This window comes from Lutjanus erythropterus, chromosome 1, assembly GCF_056507025.1.
Source record: "Lutjanus erythropterus isolate fLutEry1 chromosome 1, fLutEry1.hap2, whole genome shotgun sequence".
Lineage (NCBI taxonomy): Eukaryota > Metazoa > Chordata > Actinopteri > Lutjaniformes > Lutjanidae > Lutjanus > Lutjanus erythropterus.
This window is the reverse complement of record NC_139317.1, coordinates 22,051,054-22,066,513: the sequence shown is the minus strand read 5'-3', so window position 1 is coordinate 22,066,513 and position 15,460 is coordinate 22,051,054. Positions and strand designations below refer to the sequence as shown.

The following is a 15,460-nucleotide window of genomic DNA, read 5'->3' as shown; positions in this document are numbered from 1 at the left end:
AAAGGTTTGTGTGCTTAAAATCTACTCACTGGACTTCAGAATACTACAAACCAGCAGTGAAAATTGCCAGACACGAGCTGTCGTCACAAATTCTCATATTTCCCCAAGTAAGATAAGATGCATCCATCATGGCTGCAGCTTGCAGGTTCCTGGCGGTTGTAAAAATCTCTCCACCCTGGAGCAGGAGGAGTGAAACCAGGGAAGGGCAGAAAGGTGTGAAGCGAGATCTGTCCCAACCTGCAATGTTGGCTCTCAGTCTGCTGCCCTCAGCTTCCTCCTCCCATAGTGCTTGTTATTCTAACCATGGCTGTGACATCAGATCTCCCAACGCTTCACTTTCGCAAGACTTAGCCAGACTCCAAGTCATGACAAGGTTCCTGAAAGACTATGTGTCAAGGGTTTACAGGGAAAGTTTGTCTCTCTCTCTCTGATGAAATCTTAAAGAGGTGAGACCGTGAGAAAGTGTTGGTGTGTTTAGTGCATGAAGGTACAGTCATCAGTGAGTGTGGGACTACTGAACCACCTAGTATCACTTAGCTGCAGGGATCAGAAAAGGCTTTGAGGAGCAGAGAGGAGCACTGAAACGTCCACAGGTAAGACGGCTGCAATAAATCTGGCTTGGCGTACTGCTTTCTGTGTGAGGTCCACAGCGATTCTCCTCAAGTTATTATGATTATGTGGAAAAATCCACAGTGGCATTTTAATGTAGTCTGTATTTCCTTTGGCCTTTATTTTAATCCCATCTTGCCAAAGACAGAATACTTTCCTGTGGTTATTCTCAATAAGTGGCTCAGGTTTTCATTCTGTCTTTGATCCTGGAAACGAAATCTTAATTTTCAGCTGATTCTTTACAATTTTCTTCCATCTGTTCCATATTGAGTTTCTTTTCATGCTGCAGGGTTGAAGGGTTGGTCCTATGATTTGCCTCTTTTGGTTTATCAATATCTTTTAGGATGAACAGTGTTTTTAAACCTCCACGCCGTGGATGGAGGCATTCAGTGTTTTCGATTTGCCTGTCTGTCCATCCCTTTTTCATGAACAGGATATCTCAAGAAAGCGTTGATGGAATTTTTTCAAACTAGATGCACATGGCCATTTGATTTCATAGATTAAGTAAGGGATAATGTACTCTGAGGTCATTATTGTGAAATAAATCCTGAGTGGATGATGCAGGGTTTTGAATCATCCTGAAGGGCTTTATTGCACAGTAATGACTTGCTCGCTGTACGTTATCCCACTTATTACATGGTTACTTGCCAAATATGTGTGTGTGTGTGTGTGTGTGTGTGTGTGTGTGTGTGTGTGTGTGTGTGTTTATTTGGCACACATTTATGTGACACAAAATCTTAATTTTAAAATGATTTTTTTTGGCTTTATTTTGCAACAGTGACCTGATCACTGAACATTATCCTGCTTGTAACATGTTCCTGCTATACAGAAATAACAGACCTTGGAATGCTGTCATTGACCAATCAGAATTGAAATTTAATTACTGATTAGAATTTAGTGGTCAAAAGTTTAGGTCGCTGTGACCTCGAGTCTCTCCTACTCTTGTGAACTCTATGTCTCCAGAAGACCTTGAGGGAATTTCTTGAAATTTTGCGCAAAAGTCCAGTTGGACTCAAGGATGAACTGATTAGATGTTGGGGGGTCAACGGTCATATTCTCACGAATGTGATATCTACGAAACACCTATAGGGAATTTCTTAGAAATTGGTACAAATGTTCACTTGGACTCGAGGATGAACTGATGGTCAAAGCTTAAAGGTCACTGTAACTTTAATAAACACAGTTTTGCTCAAGAATTCACATGCTAATTATGGCTGCAGCTAACAATTGTTTTCATTGTCAATTAATCTGTTGATTATTTTCTCAGCTAATCGATTAGTTGTTTAAAATGTCAGAAAATTTTGAATAGCATTGATTTACTGTTTGTTTCCCAAAGCCAAAGCTAACATCCTCAAACTTACTGTTTTTCCCACAACCCAAAGACATTCAATTTACTGTCAGAGAGGAGTAATGAAACCAGAAAATATTCATTTTTACAAAGCTGAAATCAGAGAATTTTGACTTTTTTCTTAAAAAACTTACTCAGACCAACTAACTGATATCAAAATAGTTTGCAATTAATTTAATAATTGATTCATAATCCATTGATCATTGCTGCTCTAGTACTAATCATGACAAAAATTCACACAAATATCTAATAGGATAAAGTGATCAAGTGAAGACATTTTATATCCATCTGAAGCGCTCTGTCAGTCCTCTATACTCGTATACTTAAATTTTCCCCAAAAATACATGTCTAATAATAATACCTATTATTAAATCACTTCAGAGTCTTCACTATTCATTAAATTATATGGGTCTAGACGGACATGGATGTGAACTGCAACTTGACTGATTGTTGGAGGCATTTCTTTTTTTTTTTAGAGAAACATTTAAATGTTTACAGTGGTTCTTCACACATTTCTCTGTCTTGTTCCAGGTGCCAGTCTACATCACCGTGTCCTGTCCTCTCTGCCCGTCAGGGGCAGAGCCCACAACCTCTGCTCAGCGACAGTGAAGTTGGAAAACAGAGTCGGTACGTCAGGACTGACGGCCGGTTCCTGGTACGTGGTGGCTGGAGCAGCAAGTCTGCCAGCCTCGCGGGTGACACTGACTCCCAGGGCCGTCTCATCAAGTCAAAGAGCATCAGCTGCCTGGACAACAGGCTCTCCATCTATAAGCCCCAACCACAAACCAAGTCCTGTCAGGAAAACCAGGGCTTCCAGGAGCAGAAGGAGAAACAAGGGGATCTCTCTCCTGGAGATGGACTTAATGGTCGGCCCCTGAGCTGGAGCACACTCTCCCTGGGACCTTCCTCAAACCAAAGCCACAAACGTACCCTCTCTCTCACCCGTTCAGTAGCAGGTGTTCCCCCCACCACAATCCGCAAAAAGATCTCAGAATGGGAGTGCAGGAGGGTTGCTCTGCCTAGGATGAGCTTGTGTCTGGATAAAAGAGGAGGGGAGCGTGTAGGGGGCAGTGAGGGCTGCCCCAGCCTGCTCTCTTCTCCTTGCAGCGAGAAAACGTTTGACTTTAAGGGGGTCCGCAGGATGAGCACGGCTTTCTCAGAATGCTCCTACACAGAGGAAGAGGAAGGAGTTTCAGAGAAAGACGGTGTAGGTCGCTTCCAGAAAAGGATGGGCAAATCAGAGTCATCAGGAACATTTGTACGTTCCCTTTCTGCTCGGAAGGAGACGTCAGCAGTTCTCAACAGGATACAAAAGATAGAGCAGGCCCTGAAGGAAAATCCCAGCCCATCCCCTCCACGTTTTCTCAATAATTGCTATGCTCCAGACAAGACAAGACAAAAGTCTTTTGTGATTGGTGACGACTTTGATAGTACATGCGCCAGTAAGCGCAGCAGCATTTGCTCAGTTGCCACTGAACCAGATGCTGTGTTGGTGCCTGATAAGCTCTCTAAACTCAGACAGAGGTTTAGTGTGAGCTCAGCCAGGTCTGAGAGCCCAGAACCACCCAGCCAGCAGACACCAGTCAACCCCTTACCTAAACCCAAACGCACTTTTGAGTACGACGCCAAAGGGGACCAGAAAGGCCTGTCGCCGGCCAATGGACTACCTCCAAACAGATCCTCGGAATCTCCCCCGCCTCTCCCCTCCACCCCTGCACCCAGCATGACACGAATGGTTAAGACTGAGGGGAGTACACCAATGAGACTCCAGGACAGGTGAGAGTTTCAGTGTGCTTATGTCTCCCCTTTAACTGAGATGAAAATTTAAACAGTACTGTTGAAAGTCATCTCAGCTGTATCAATTTCTTTGCTGCATTCTCAGTCAATAAAACACGTGTCATTTCTCTTTACTTGCCCTCAGGAGTAAATGGTAACAGTGTATACAGGAGATGCTCCTGCAGAGTGCAACGTACAGCTAGCTTTTTCTTGTAAAGGTATTGGCCACCAATCTGGATTAAATACAATTTCTTGGTCAGTGTTTGGAGCCATAGAAATCTTTGACCTCATATTCCCTTACATAAAACTGATTCCAGTGAATTTTGGGGACTTTTGGGAGAAAGAGCACACATGGTAATCGATTGGCACATGATGTCAGTAGATACTGAACTGTATCAGGAGAGAAAAAGTTGGATTAGTGCATCCCTGTTGCAGGGATGGGTGCTAAAGCCGATTAATTTAGTGACCAAGTACATTTTTGGTGGGCCAAATGTAAACTTGTCTAAACACAATATAGAAAATACAATTTAACACAACCTAATACAGCATTTCTTAACTGTGACACTTGTGTTGTCCACTTATTCCCATGAATTGTGATGTGATGTTTCCTTCTGATGAAAAACGAGCTTGACTTCTTGGCTAGTTGAGGAAACTGGAGGCACACAACGTATTGCATTACATTCATAGATGAATCATATTCTAACTACTGAAACTCCTGCTCCCATTCTCTTCTAAATTTCCATTGTTGTTTTGTTTTTTTTTCATAGTCCACCTCATATTTCTTGTTGTTGTTGTCAGGATTGCATTAGCAGTTCAAGTAGGCTTAGTTAACCCATAGCAGACCTTTCCTTTGCTATTGGTAGCTAGCTGGCAATGAGTACTGTTCACTATTTTCATAGCTTAAAGGTGCGAAGAAATCGGAATTTTTGTGTAATTGGCGAAGGTTCACATTATGGAGATAAAACTTGATGACCACAGAGGGCCACCTACATGGAATAACAGAGTAACCTTTTGTGGCCACGGGCCATCAGGCTACGGTACAGGTTTAAAACCTGCCTATTGGGTGGTTTACTGTTTATTTAGATGATTGTGAAAAGTTCTTTATTTGGAGGCTGAAAAGTGTCCTGACAGTCTCATGAGGATTTTTTTGGATCACAGTTGGAGTATTTGCTTTGTTGGTGTGGTAGATTAATGAGTTACTCACCAGCATGTCTGGTGATGGATTGCTCTACTTTAGTTCTCTATTTGTAGTTAAGATTTGAAGTGGAGATTAGTGATAAATCATTTGTTATTTTTCCAATTGAATAATAATATTTTTTACTTTAGGTAAAGAGCATGAGGTTCTTGTCACCTCGGCTCTCCTAACTTAATCAAATTGAATGTCATTACAGTTTTCAAAGTTGAAGTCAACTTTATTGTCAATTCTGACATATATTTAGGACATATAGAGGATTAAAATGTTGTTTAACAATAGTGTTAAATAATACTAGGATAGAAGCAAAATACAAAAAAAGTAAGAAAATACAAAAAAAAAGTTTTGAAATGTAAATGTTTAAGTTAAGCAAGGGATCGAGGAGACAAAAACAAGGTACAGATAAAGAACAAAAAACAAAAACTGTCTAGACAACAAGACGGATAAAGAGATAAAGAGAGTAATGATAATATGAACTGTAATGAATAATTACAGTACAGAAAGAACAAATAGTACGAGCAGAGATGTACAGTTGTATTATCATGAGGTTAATTATTTTGCTCATACTAAAAATAACTGATTTATTATACACAGCATTTGAATTTGTCAGATTCTTCCCTGAAATTCATTTTAGTCCATAAAAAGTTTTGCCAATTTAAACACACTCCTAGCATATATACAGTATATTCTTCCTCAAAAAGAAGTTCACTGATATTTTGCCTGTAACTGAAGATACTCTAAACTCTCCAGCTCTCTTTAAACTAGCAGCAATGAATCTCCTATAGAAACAAGTGTAATCTAACACAGGATTATTGTGCCCCGTTGTTGCATAAATATTAGCTGAATCTTGGATCCTGTAGTGTGCTCTTGTTTTTTTTATTCTTAACTTATGGCTATCAGGACTAGACGTCCTCAGTGTTTCTTGTGTGTGAGGGTGGGGCGTCTCCAGATTGTCCCTATGTAAAATGGGGATGAAATCCTTAAACGTTCATCCCTTGGACTCTGTGTTTAACATTCCTGTGGCTCTAGCAATTTCAGACCAAGCTTAAAAGCCACAAGCTGTCGATGGCGCGACATGACCGTACTGTAGATCCCTGCACTAATGTAGCAGAGTTCCTCTGCACTGCCTTCACATGTGATGTGTGCCTTATACTGTGCAAAGAACACAGGAATAGTAAGATATCTGCATGTTTACTTGAGAATTACCTTGTTACTGGAGCACATGTTGAACCTGGTGTTTCAGTTTTTTTCTGTATTTTATAATTAGTGGCTCCTGATTTAAGTTTTTTAAGGGATAAGAATGCTTTTGACGTGTGTTTATAACCACTAAAAGTGCCTTAACCACCTGTTGAGCTTTCTCTGTTCCCAGTGGAGAAGAAGGACTATTTTTAATACCATCTGGACTTTTTCTGTTTACTCTTATCTGTCTACCTCAAAGGAGGTAGACACTGACTCTTACCGATTCTTGTTCCTTGTAATTTTGTGTGTGTGAGTGTGTGTGACTTCTTTCCCCATCTTGGTCTGTTTTGACTTTCTTCATTTCTCTCCAGAGAGTCGTGTGAGTCGGAGGATGCTACGAGTCTGCCATCTTCATATCCGTCCTCGCCTACAGAGAATGGCACACTAACCACAGACACGCGGAGTCGACCCAATTCCAAAAGCACTTTAGAGGAGAATGCCTATGAGGACATAGTAGGTAAGCATGCTGGTTCACTGGCTTTGAAAACAAAACAGGAACTTCATTTCACTTTGATCTCTCACTGATTTCTGTCTGACTTTGGTCAGTGTTGGATACAGTCTAGAAATTAAATGATGATCAATAGAAAATTAGTCTTCTAATCAACTTTTTGATAATCAGTTAATTATAAACACCTCTCTTTAAAGTAAAGTGCCAATATTTTTCTGGCTTCAGCTTTTTGAATGTGTATAGTTGGTGATTTTTTTTAATATACAAATGCTTTTATTGTCAGTGTGCTGTATTAAAGCTACATAGAAGGAATGAATATAAAATACATATATGCAATATAAACAGGAATATTCATTTAGATATAAAAATATAACATATAAATATCATTTTAAATCATTATGAATTTTTAAAGTAATTAGGCATTGTGTGCATTGTGTGTGTGCACAGATTCTTAGATGTCTTTGGATACGAGACTGATCAGTCCATGTACAGTTTTTACTTTAAAATGGCAATGAAATGGCACCTGTGAGCAGTAAGCAGTTGTAACTGGACTATCAACTGGATACTTTTTTGTACTGTCTGGACTAAACAATTAATGGATTAATCAAGGAAATAGTTGATAAATGAATCAATAATTAAAATAATTAATAGTTGCAGTTTAATTTGAAATCATACTTAAAATATCATGTGATTTTAGAGATTGGTTACAGGCGAGACAGTGACTATGTTGGCAATGAGACTGAATCCAGGTGATTCGTTAGGATTAAAGATATTCTCAAGTGAAACTCCTATTAAAATTTGAATGTAATGACATGAAGTGAGACACTCAGATTAAATTACAGGCGATATTCTCCTGTATCAGAAGATCTTTACTTAAAAAAAAAAAAGTTCAGAGCCACCCATGAAGAGTAAACACATGAATTATATGGTTAATGTGAAAACAGTGACCTTAGAAGACAGCAGTCAGATGTTTCAGTGAGAGTCATCCCCACATGCAGCATGGGCTAATGTAATAAGAGCGTGAGGATTGCTCCTCCTCCTGCATCTGCCTCATGTGGAGGTGTGGGGTATAGAGAAAGTCTCAGCGTGGGAGCAGTCAGCCTGAGCGTAAGATTAATGGATAACATGTGGTTGTATAGGTTATATTTTACTGTAAAGATTGCCTGGTTGTATGCATATTTCTCACTGCTATCCCAGCACTCTACTAACACATATTCAGAGAGGGTGAGCACTGAAAAACTCTCCCAGTAAAACTCTTTTGTCCACAGAGATATAGATGTAACTGTGCAACCAAACCAACTTAAGTGGAAGAACATCTTTATTTTGTTGATAGATTTTGATTGTTGAGCTTCATTGTCTCACATTCATGCCGTGTATCTCACTGTGAACAGCATCGTCTTAAATGTTCTCTGAGATGAAGTGTGTATGAACTGCTGGACACGCTGGAGAGCCAAATTCCTTTCCACTAGCAAATGACCCCAGGCCTTCTGCCCAGTCCAATTGCCAGTTCCCCCAGTGCATACTTAATGTGGTGGAAATGTGTGTCAGTGTGAGTGTAGTCTTATGATAAAGCTTGGATTTCAGATGCAGTAAAAAGTTTTCACACTGTGAAATATTCTTCATGATAAATGCTCAGCGATGACCAAATAAGGGCTGATGCAAGTGTTACATTACCTCATGGTATTTGTACAAGTAGCCATGTTGTTCTCGAATCAGTGATCAGTGTCGTGCTCAACAGCATTTTTGGGGTTTTTTTTTGGAGCTGAGGATGTCTCAGAGAGAGCGTCAGGGCATGACTGATTTTCATGTGAATCCCAACAAAGCCCCCATTGTTCATCCAGCGCTGTGAGTGTAGAGTTTGCCGTTTGGAGACGCACTTTTGCCAATCGCTGTTTGTTCCGGACAAAGACTTTGTCTCTGAGTAAGTTTGAAACTGCTCCAGCAATTTGCAGCTATGTCAAACAAAGCGTTCAAACTGAAGGAGAGGAGGAGGAGGAGGAGAGCGGTGGTTTCTTTCCACCACCACTACACCGTGGTTTACAGGTCAGATGATCCATGTGAGAAGCAGATACAGCAGTAAATGAGCCATGTTTTGGTCCCTCAGTGACCTTATTTTAACAAGCATTTCATACAGAGAAGTCCCAACACTGAACTCCATAAGGACATGTTGGCTTCCTTCATTTGGGTTTATGGCATATGTGCCTGATGCCAGTGACCGGTTGCACAAAACATCATCTCTCAAAATCTTTCTAGTTGTAAGCTATCTAAAAAGTTTACAAAATGTTTCATTGTTTGCTAGCTAGCTCAAAAGTTGTTAGCCTACTCATGATGACTCAGCAGCTAATTATTTCGCTCAATCCATCAAAAAAATGCAGCCATTTTAAAGGTTAAACCTTGTAAAGTCTAAGTTTAAGGGTCATACTGGATCACAGTTTAAATTGGACTGTAAAGTTTTGGTGCAACAGAATTAAATTTAATCTAATCTAATTAGAAAGAAAGAACTATACTGAGGATCAAAGAGAGGTCTAAATGTAATATTTCTTAATTTTAAGCTAGTTTAGAAGTTTGGGGCATCATGAATTAAAGTTAAACCATGATTTTATTGGGGTTTGTAATTTGTCGTTATTGATGCAACCTAGCCTTATTTTTGCAAACGCCTTTTTTATGATTTTACAGCAGTAAAATTCTACAGTTTTCGTGGAGACCGTTGTTTGCTTGCACTGATGCTTGTGATTATCGCCTCCATCTAAGAGGTCCAAATAATTACATCAACTTTCCTGTTCAGGCCAAGAAGGAGATCTCTGTACAGAAGTTGTTCTTAATAAAGATGACATCTTCCTCTAACAAATTATTTATTCATTAATTACGTTACACATTAAAGTGTTTAAGATATAGATACAAACTAGATTATGATGGTAACCTTTTGTAACACTAGCCTAGCTATCTAACATGAAGTAGGCTTAATGTCATGACTAGCCTTCTCATTTAGACTGTAACCTTATATGCTATAAAATAAATCAGTTTTTAACAGAAATGAATCAATACATTATTGATATAGAGTCAGAGGTACCTTAAGTTCTGTTTCCTTACTTTGGTTGCCAAGATGTTTTGTACCTTAAGTCATATGAAACCTACACTACAGTGTTACTACAAATGCTTGATAGATTGTGATATTAGGGGTCTGTTTTAAGTGCTTTTGGCTTGTGTAGTTGATGAATGGAGTGTCACTGAGTGATCTGTTTACAAGCAGATGAATCACACCTCATGCTTCAGCAGTGACACCATGATTCAGTCTGTCTCATACAGTCAACCTCCCAGTTTTGTGTTACCTTCACTGACGTAGATTGCTAAAGTGTTGTCTGTTCTTACTCTTGGGAATAAATCTTGGAGACTGTCTGGTACATGTAATGAGTGACTCAATTTGTAATAAAGTTACTCTTAGTACATTACATGCACAGTTGGACCTATGATTTTGTTACTCTTTGGTGCAAAATATGCCAAAAATACTCCAGATTTGTCCAGTGTGGTTACACACAGACTATCTGTATGGTTTGTAGTGTTGCCAAATGTTCTTAAAGAACTGTAACCTACTTTTTCACATTTCTGTTTACAACTTAATGGGTGAGTGGTGCCACTATACTGTAGCCTGTCCACTTTATAAGGTAATCTGATGCTGACATTGTTGGTATAGTTTGTTCCATGGCTCGCCCTGCCCAAAAAGTCCATTGTGTACACAAAGAAATGTACAATCACAGTGTGCAGCCGAGGTGTGTCCACTCCCCGCATAATGCTGTGTTTCTGGGGGTGTGTTAGAGAGAGGTCTGCATGTTTGTAATCAGAGGAGTAGATTAGTACCCTCCAGTCCATAAGCAGCTATACAGACATATCATTTTCCCAGCAGGCTCTCATTACAGTATTGCTTCAGTTTAATGGAGTTGCAGCACAACGTGGGGTCAGACTTAGAGCCCTTGTATTCTGCTCCTCAGCTTTAATGATGCACAGAAAATCACTCCAGTAGGCTAATTTACTGTGTGACACAACATAACACGCTAATGATCCCAGGCAGTGTACATTGTCTGCATATGTGTGTGTATGGAGGTGTGTATTTACTTCAGACAGGTTCAATAATTAACCTAAAAATAGATAACTGAACAAAGCTCTGTCTGAAGGTTAATCTTGGGTGTTTTTCAAACACACACTCATTGTTTGACATGCTGAGTTCATCGGGTTTTCTGCTAATATACTCAGGAAGAAGGAGCGCAGCTACCAAGTAGATTTTTGTTCTCTCTCCCTTTCTACTGTCAGATAACACTGCTTTTCTTTCTTTTAAAAAGTTCCCCTCATGCATTTCGACACCATCTGGCTCTGTTTTTATTCTTCACTGTGGTTTCTTCACTTTCTCACAACCTTTTTCAGACCCAGCCAAAAAGCTATTCTCAGAGCGCATGTCTGAATAGACATGGGCTGTGGTGTTACACAAGTTTTCTCTTTATTGAAGTTGGACTACTGCCAGGTGACATCAGTGGGAGCTGTGCAGGGCTCTGTAATGTTCCTTTTCTGCTATCATTTATTGGCTGAGGTACATCTATTGAGCAGTACTTCCTGATGTACAGTGTTGGATTTTTAATGTTTAAAGCTGGGGTAGTTTGTTTTTGGATAAAGTTCCATAATCTAACCTTTAAAGAGGACCTATTATGTTCATTTCCAGCTCTATAGTTTTATTCTAGGGTTCCACTCGAGTAGGTTTGTATGATCATGGGTCTAATACATCTTTATTTATCTTGTACTGACCATTTATGCAGACCCTCAGTTCACCCTCTGTCTGGAAGAGGCAGTTTTAGCTCCTGTCTCTTTAAGGCCCCCCTCCCTGAAAGTCCACTTTTCTCTGATTGGCCAACTTCTCAGAAGCCTGCTGAGGGGCTTGACCCGTGCTTGTGAGCTCCACTTCGCAATTTCTGACTATACTTTAATTATGAAACTGGATCATATTTCATGGAGGAAACATTTCCTGGTCTTCCCTGTGACGTCCTCCGGCTGCTCTGCCTTAACTTTCAGCAATATACACCACAGAGTTTTCTGATTGCTAGGTTTTATGTGTTGTTGTGTTGGCTAGTTTGCTCAGGGATAGGTCTGGCTATGCAAAACTACACTACCCCTGAGTGCTTTTGAGTACCATCTGAGCATGCAAAATAGTGATTAGAGACACTGAATATTATTAATTTACCGAGTTTCAGACAAATGAGACAAGGATTAGGCTGGGAAAAGATGCAGCTGGAGAGTGTTTCTGGGGGCTGATTACTGCGCACAAGCACACAATTCTGTAACTTTATTCACTGATTTAGGTGAAACTTGATCATATTTTATGGACTTAATATTTTCTGGTCTTTTATGATGTCCTCTGGCTACTATGCCTCAGCTGTCAGCGAATTAACCTGCAGAGTTTTCTTTTTGCTAAGTTTTACATGTGTACCCAGTAGGGGTGCAACGGATCGCAGTTGATCTGTGTCCTGTACGGATCGCCCTCTATGGTTCGGCACACGTGTGATTCACAGACTACATGTGAGCATCATAGTTTTATTGTCACTGTTATTTTTGTATAAGTTATAATACCCAAAATCTCAATGTGGAGTTGCAGTGAAAAGACAGGACAGATGCTGCTGTGTGCAGCGAAGAGCGACTGATTTAAAAGTCGTCACATCGCCTTGAGTGAAATCCAGACCATAACCTTGTTCACTGATGTAACTATGCTGTCACCAAAGAAATAGATCATAAAACTGTGATGTTTATTGAAACTTTGGTGATATCAGCTGTCTTAACTTCTACACAGCTCCTCTCTGCTCACCGGTGCAGCACTGTCTCACCCTGTCTGTGACACAGTGTGTCTGCTGATGATTGATTGATCATGACTTCTAACCAATCAGATGTGCTGCTGTAGGCGGGACATTGAGCCAGACTACAGAGCGTAGTTGTGTATTATACTGTACAGTGTATAATGATCTAATGTATGTGTAGTATTTACACAGTACAGCACTGTATAAGTTTGTAGTTTTTAATATTATTACCATTATCCTTACTGTTATCATTATTATTACATTACATAACTGTGGTGATAATTACAGACGGACAAAGATCAAACACAAGTGCATTTTTAAAATAATTTAACTCTAATCCCACCACTTTTTTCTTTTTTGCTGATCCGAAAAATGATCCGAACCGTGACTCAGAACCGTGATATGATCAGAACGGTGAGTTTTTTGATCCGCACTGTCTCACATGGGAATCCAATCCAAACTAAAATGTCAATAGTTTGAGGATCTGGGAAAGAGACTCAGCAATCAAGTATCTTTCTCCAGAATCACTTACTGCGCCTTTAACTCCTGAAACTCAACTGACAATTTAGTCTTTAGTCTGAGTATACGCTGTGGGTTTTAAACCTCATTGCTTTGGCCTTATTTGCAATCCCATGTTATTTAAGTGCATAGCATGGGGTTAAAAATGTTTTCAGTTTTCATACTCTGGATTTTTTACAAACCAGTATTTCCCACAAAAGAAAAATATGTCCTGCAGAGGTTATTATAATTATACATTGGCAGAGGTGGCAAAAGTACACAAATTCATTACTCAAGCAGAACTACAGATACTTGTGTAAAAAAGTATAAGACTGATTCCCCTTTTTTAAGTAAAAGTGAGTAACAAGGGAAAAGTACATGCTTGGAAATGTAAGAGTCAAAAGCTGTCCTCTGATGAACAATTCCACCAGCTGTTTCTGGGCAAACTTAACTAAACCTCACTTTTCCTTGCAATCAAGTCTTTCTTTTTGTCTGTTTCATCTTGGTACATCTTTTATGTCGTTTTCATCTTGTTCTGTCACTGTCATGCGTGATATGTACTAATGGATACACAAAGTAATTGTCTTTTCTATATGTTATTGTCCTATCCATTTAGGTTGAAATCAGCCCTGATGTTAGGAAGGCAGCATGCACTAATGGAAAATGAAGATAATCAGTATTTCCCTTAAAACACATTAAAACTAAAGTAACAAGCCTGAATTAAAAATGTAAGGAGTAGAAAGTACAGATATTTATGTTAAAATGTACGGAATAAAAGAAAAAACAAAGTGTTTGCACTTTGTTACTACCCACATCTCTATATTTTGTTTTATTGCCAGAATCACAGTCTAAGAAGATGAGTCTCCTTCTCATCTCTCTCAGCAGACACTTAACATGCCTGGATAGTGACTCACCAGCAGTGTTGTGTCCAGAAGTTTCAGCTGGGCCCGCTGGGACCTGTGAGGCCCAGTGCCAACATTAACTGTTTTGAAAAAAAAGGGGGGGAGTTCATTTGAGCCAGCTGGGAGTGACCTTTGACTTACCTTTGAGGACTCATCTCTTTCCAGACTAACCATAGGGAGGCCCTCTTGTGCTCCTGACACCCCTTGCTGCCCTCTGTTTACCCTTTTTGACCCACAGCCTTGTCTGTCTTCTGTCAAAAACACCCTGTGTCCATGGACATGTGCTGGTTTTACTGCTGACCTTATATTTGAGCTGCTCTGAACAATTACTTTATCCCCACAGAGAAGGAGAACCCATATGAGGATGTTGACCTGAAGCGGAAGAGTTTGGGTCGGAAGTCTTGTCTGCTGGAGAGCAACAGATCTTGGACCACTATGGACAGGAAGCTGAACTCTCCACCTCAGGTAAGACATACGCCTGTTGGTATCAACAGCACTGTTTTCTTGTAGTAAACATAACACATGTTTTCTCTTGTGGTAATATGAATTCCCCTCGCTGGCTGTCAGTGCTGAATCCTGGACAAGATCTTAAAAAAAAAAAACCCCTCACACCTCATTTGTGGCCCTACAGGAAACAGTCTGATATGTTTGGACCTGGAGATTCTCCACAGAAAGGCCAATCTGCAGATTGTTGGCTTCCTCAATTGCACACAGAAGCACTTGACTCACTATAGAAAGGGGGGATACTTGTGGTTACTGGTGGTAACAAGTGGAGCAAATACTCATTGAGCAGCTGCTTTGTCAGCAGTAGAACAGAAGAAAAACTACTTTATCTGTTTACACTACAGCTAAACAAAATCATGCTGTTATGATAAAGAGGTCAGTCAATAACTGACCCTTCCTAAATTCCACCTCTTTTCTTTTCTTTTGTGCCAGTGACACTTAAGTCAGACTGATACCCAATCAAACCTGTTTCTTCTACTTAGATATGCTGTATGCTCGGCTTGTCTGTGTTGAAAAGAAAGACGTTTTGAAGATGTTTAAACAATGTTGCTGCTGGAGCTGAAAAGCAACATATATCCACATCTTAATTTAGCTAATGTTAGCAAACCAACTAGCTAAGTAGCTGGTTATCTACATCAATCATTAGCTAGCTAGTTTGCTAGCAGTTTGCTAACATTAGCTGACTTAAGATGAGACCCTGTATGCTCCTTTTACAGGAAAAGAAGAAAAATGATCAAGGTATCAAGTTTGCTCAACTGTCATTAGAGCACAGAGCGAAAAGGAGTGTGACTTAGGAGGGGTCAACTTGCTTCTTTTTTTTTTATCATGCCATCAGCAACTGTAATGTGATTTATGCTGCACAAGATAGTAGATTTCTATTTAGTAGCAGTTAACTTTGTTACTTTGCTAAGGGGTTGCAGGTGTGCAGACAGAAGCTCTCTTGTAACAGCTCACTGTAGCTGCTTCTAATTCAATTACTCAGAAGATGCAAAAGATGACTGTGTCTTGTTTGTAGTTCCTTTTTTTGATGAGTTAGTACTGTCAGCGCTAACCTCTAAGACAAAAACGTTGTGTTCTTATGATTTCTTCACAATGAAAGCCATCCCATCCTCC

The 15,460-nt window shown here is 39.8% G+C and overlaps 1 protein-coding gene across 2 annotated transcripts in view; it reads left to right on the top strand.

Moving 5' to 3' along the window:
- The window catches only part of dennd2b (DENN domain containing 2B), a 74,462-nt gene that overhangs the window by 26,789 nt on the left and 32,213 nt on the right, over positions 1-15,460 (top strand). For both annotated transcript variants that reach the window (XM_084716625.1, XM_084716617.1), the window contains exons 3-5: positions 2,489-3,733; positions 6,476-6,621; positions 14,187-14,308. In XM_084716625.1, the coding sequence (XP_084572751.1) occupies positions 2,489-3,733; positions 6,476-6,621; positions 14,187-14,308 (1,513 nt within the window). The remainder of the gene's footprint in view (positions 1-2,488; positions 3,734-6,475; positions 6,622-14,186; positions 14,309-15,460) is intronic.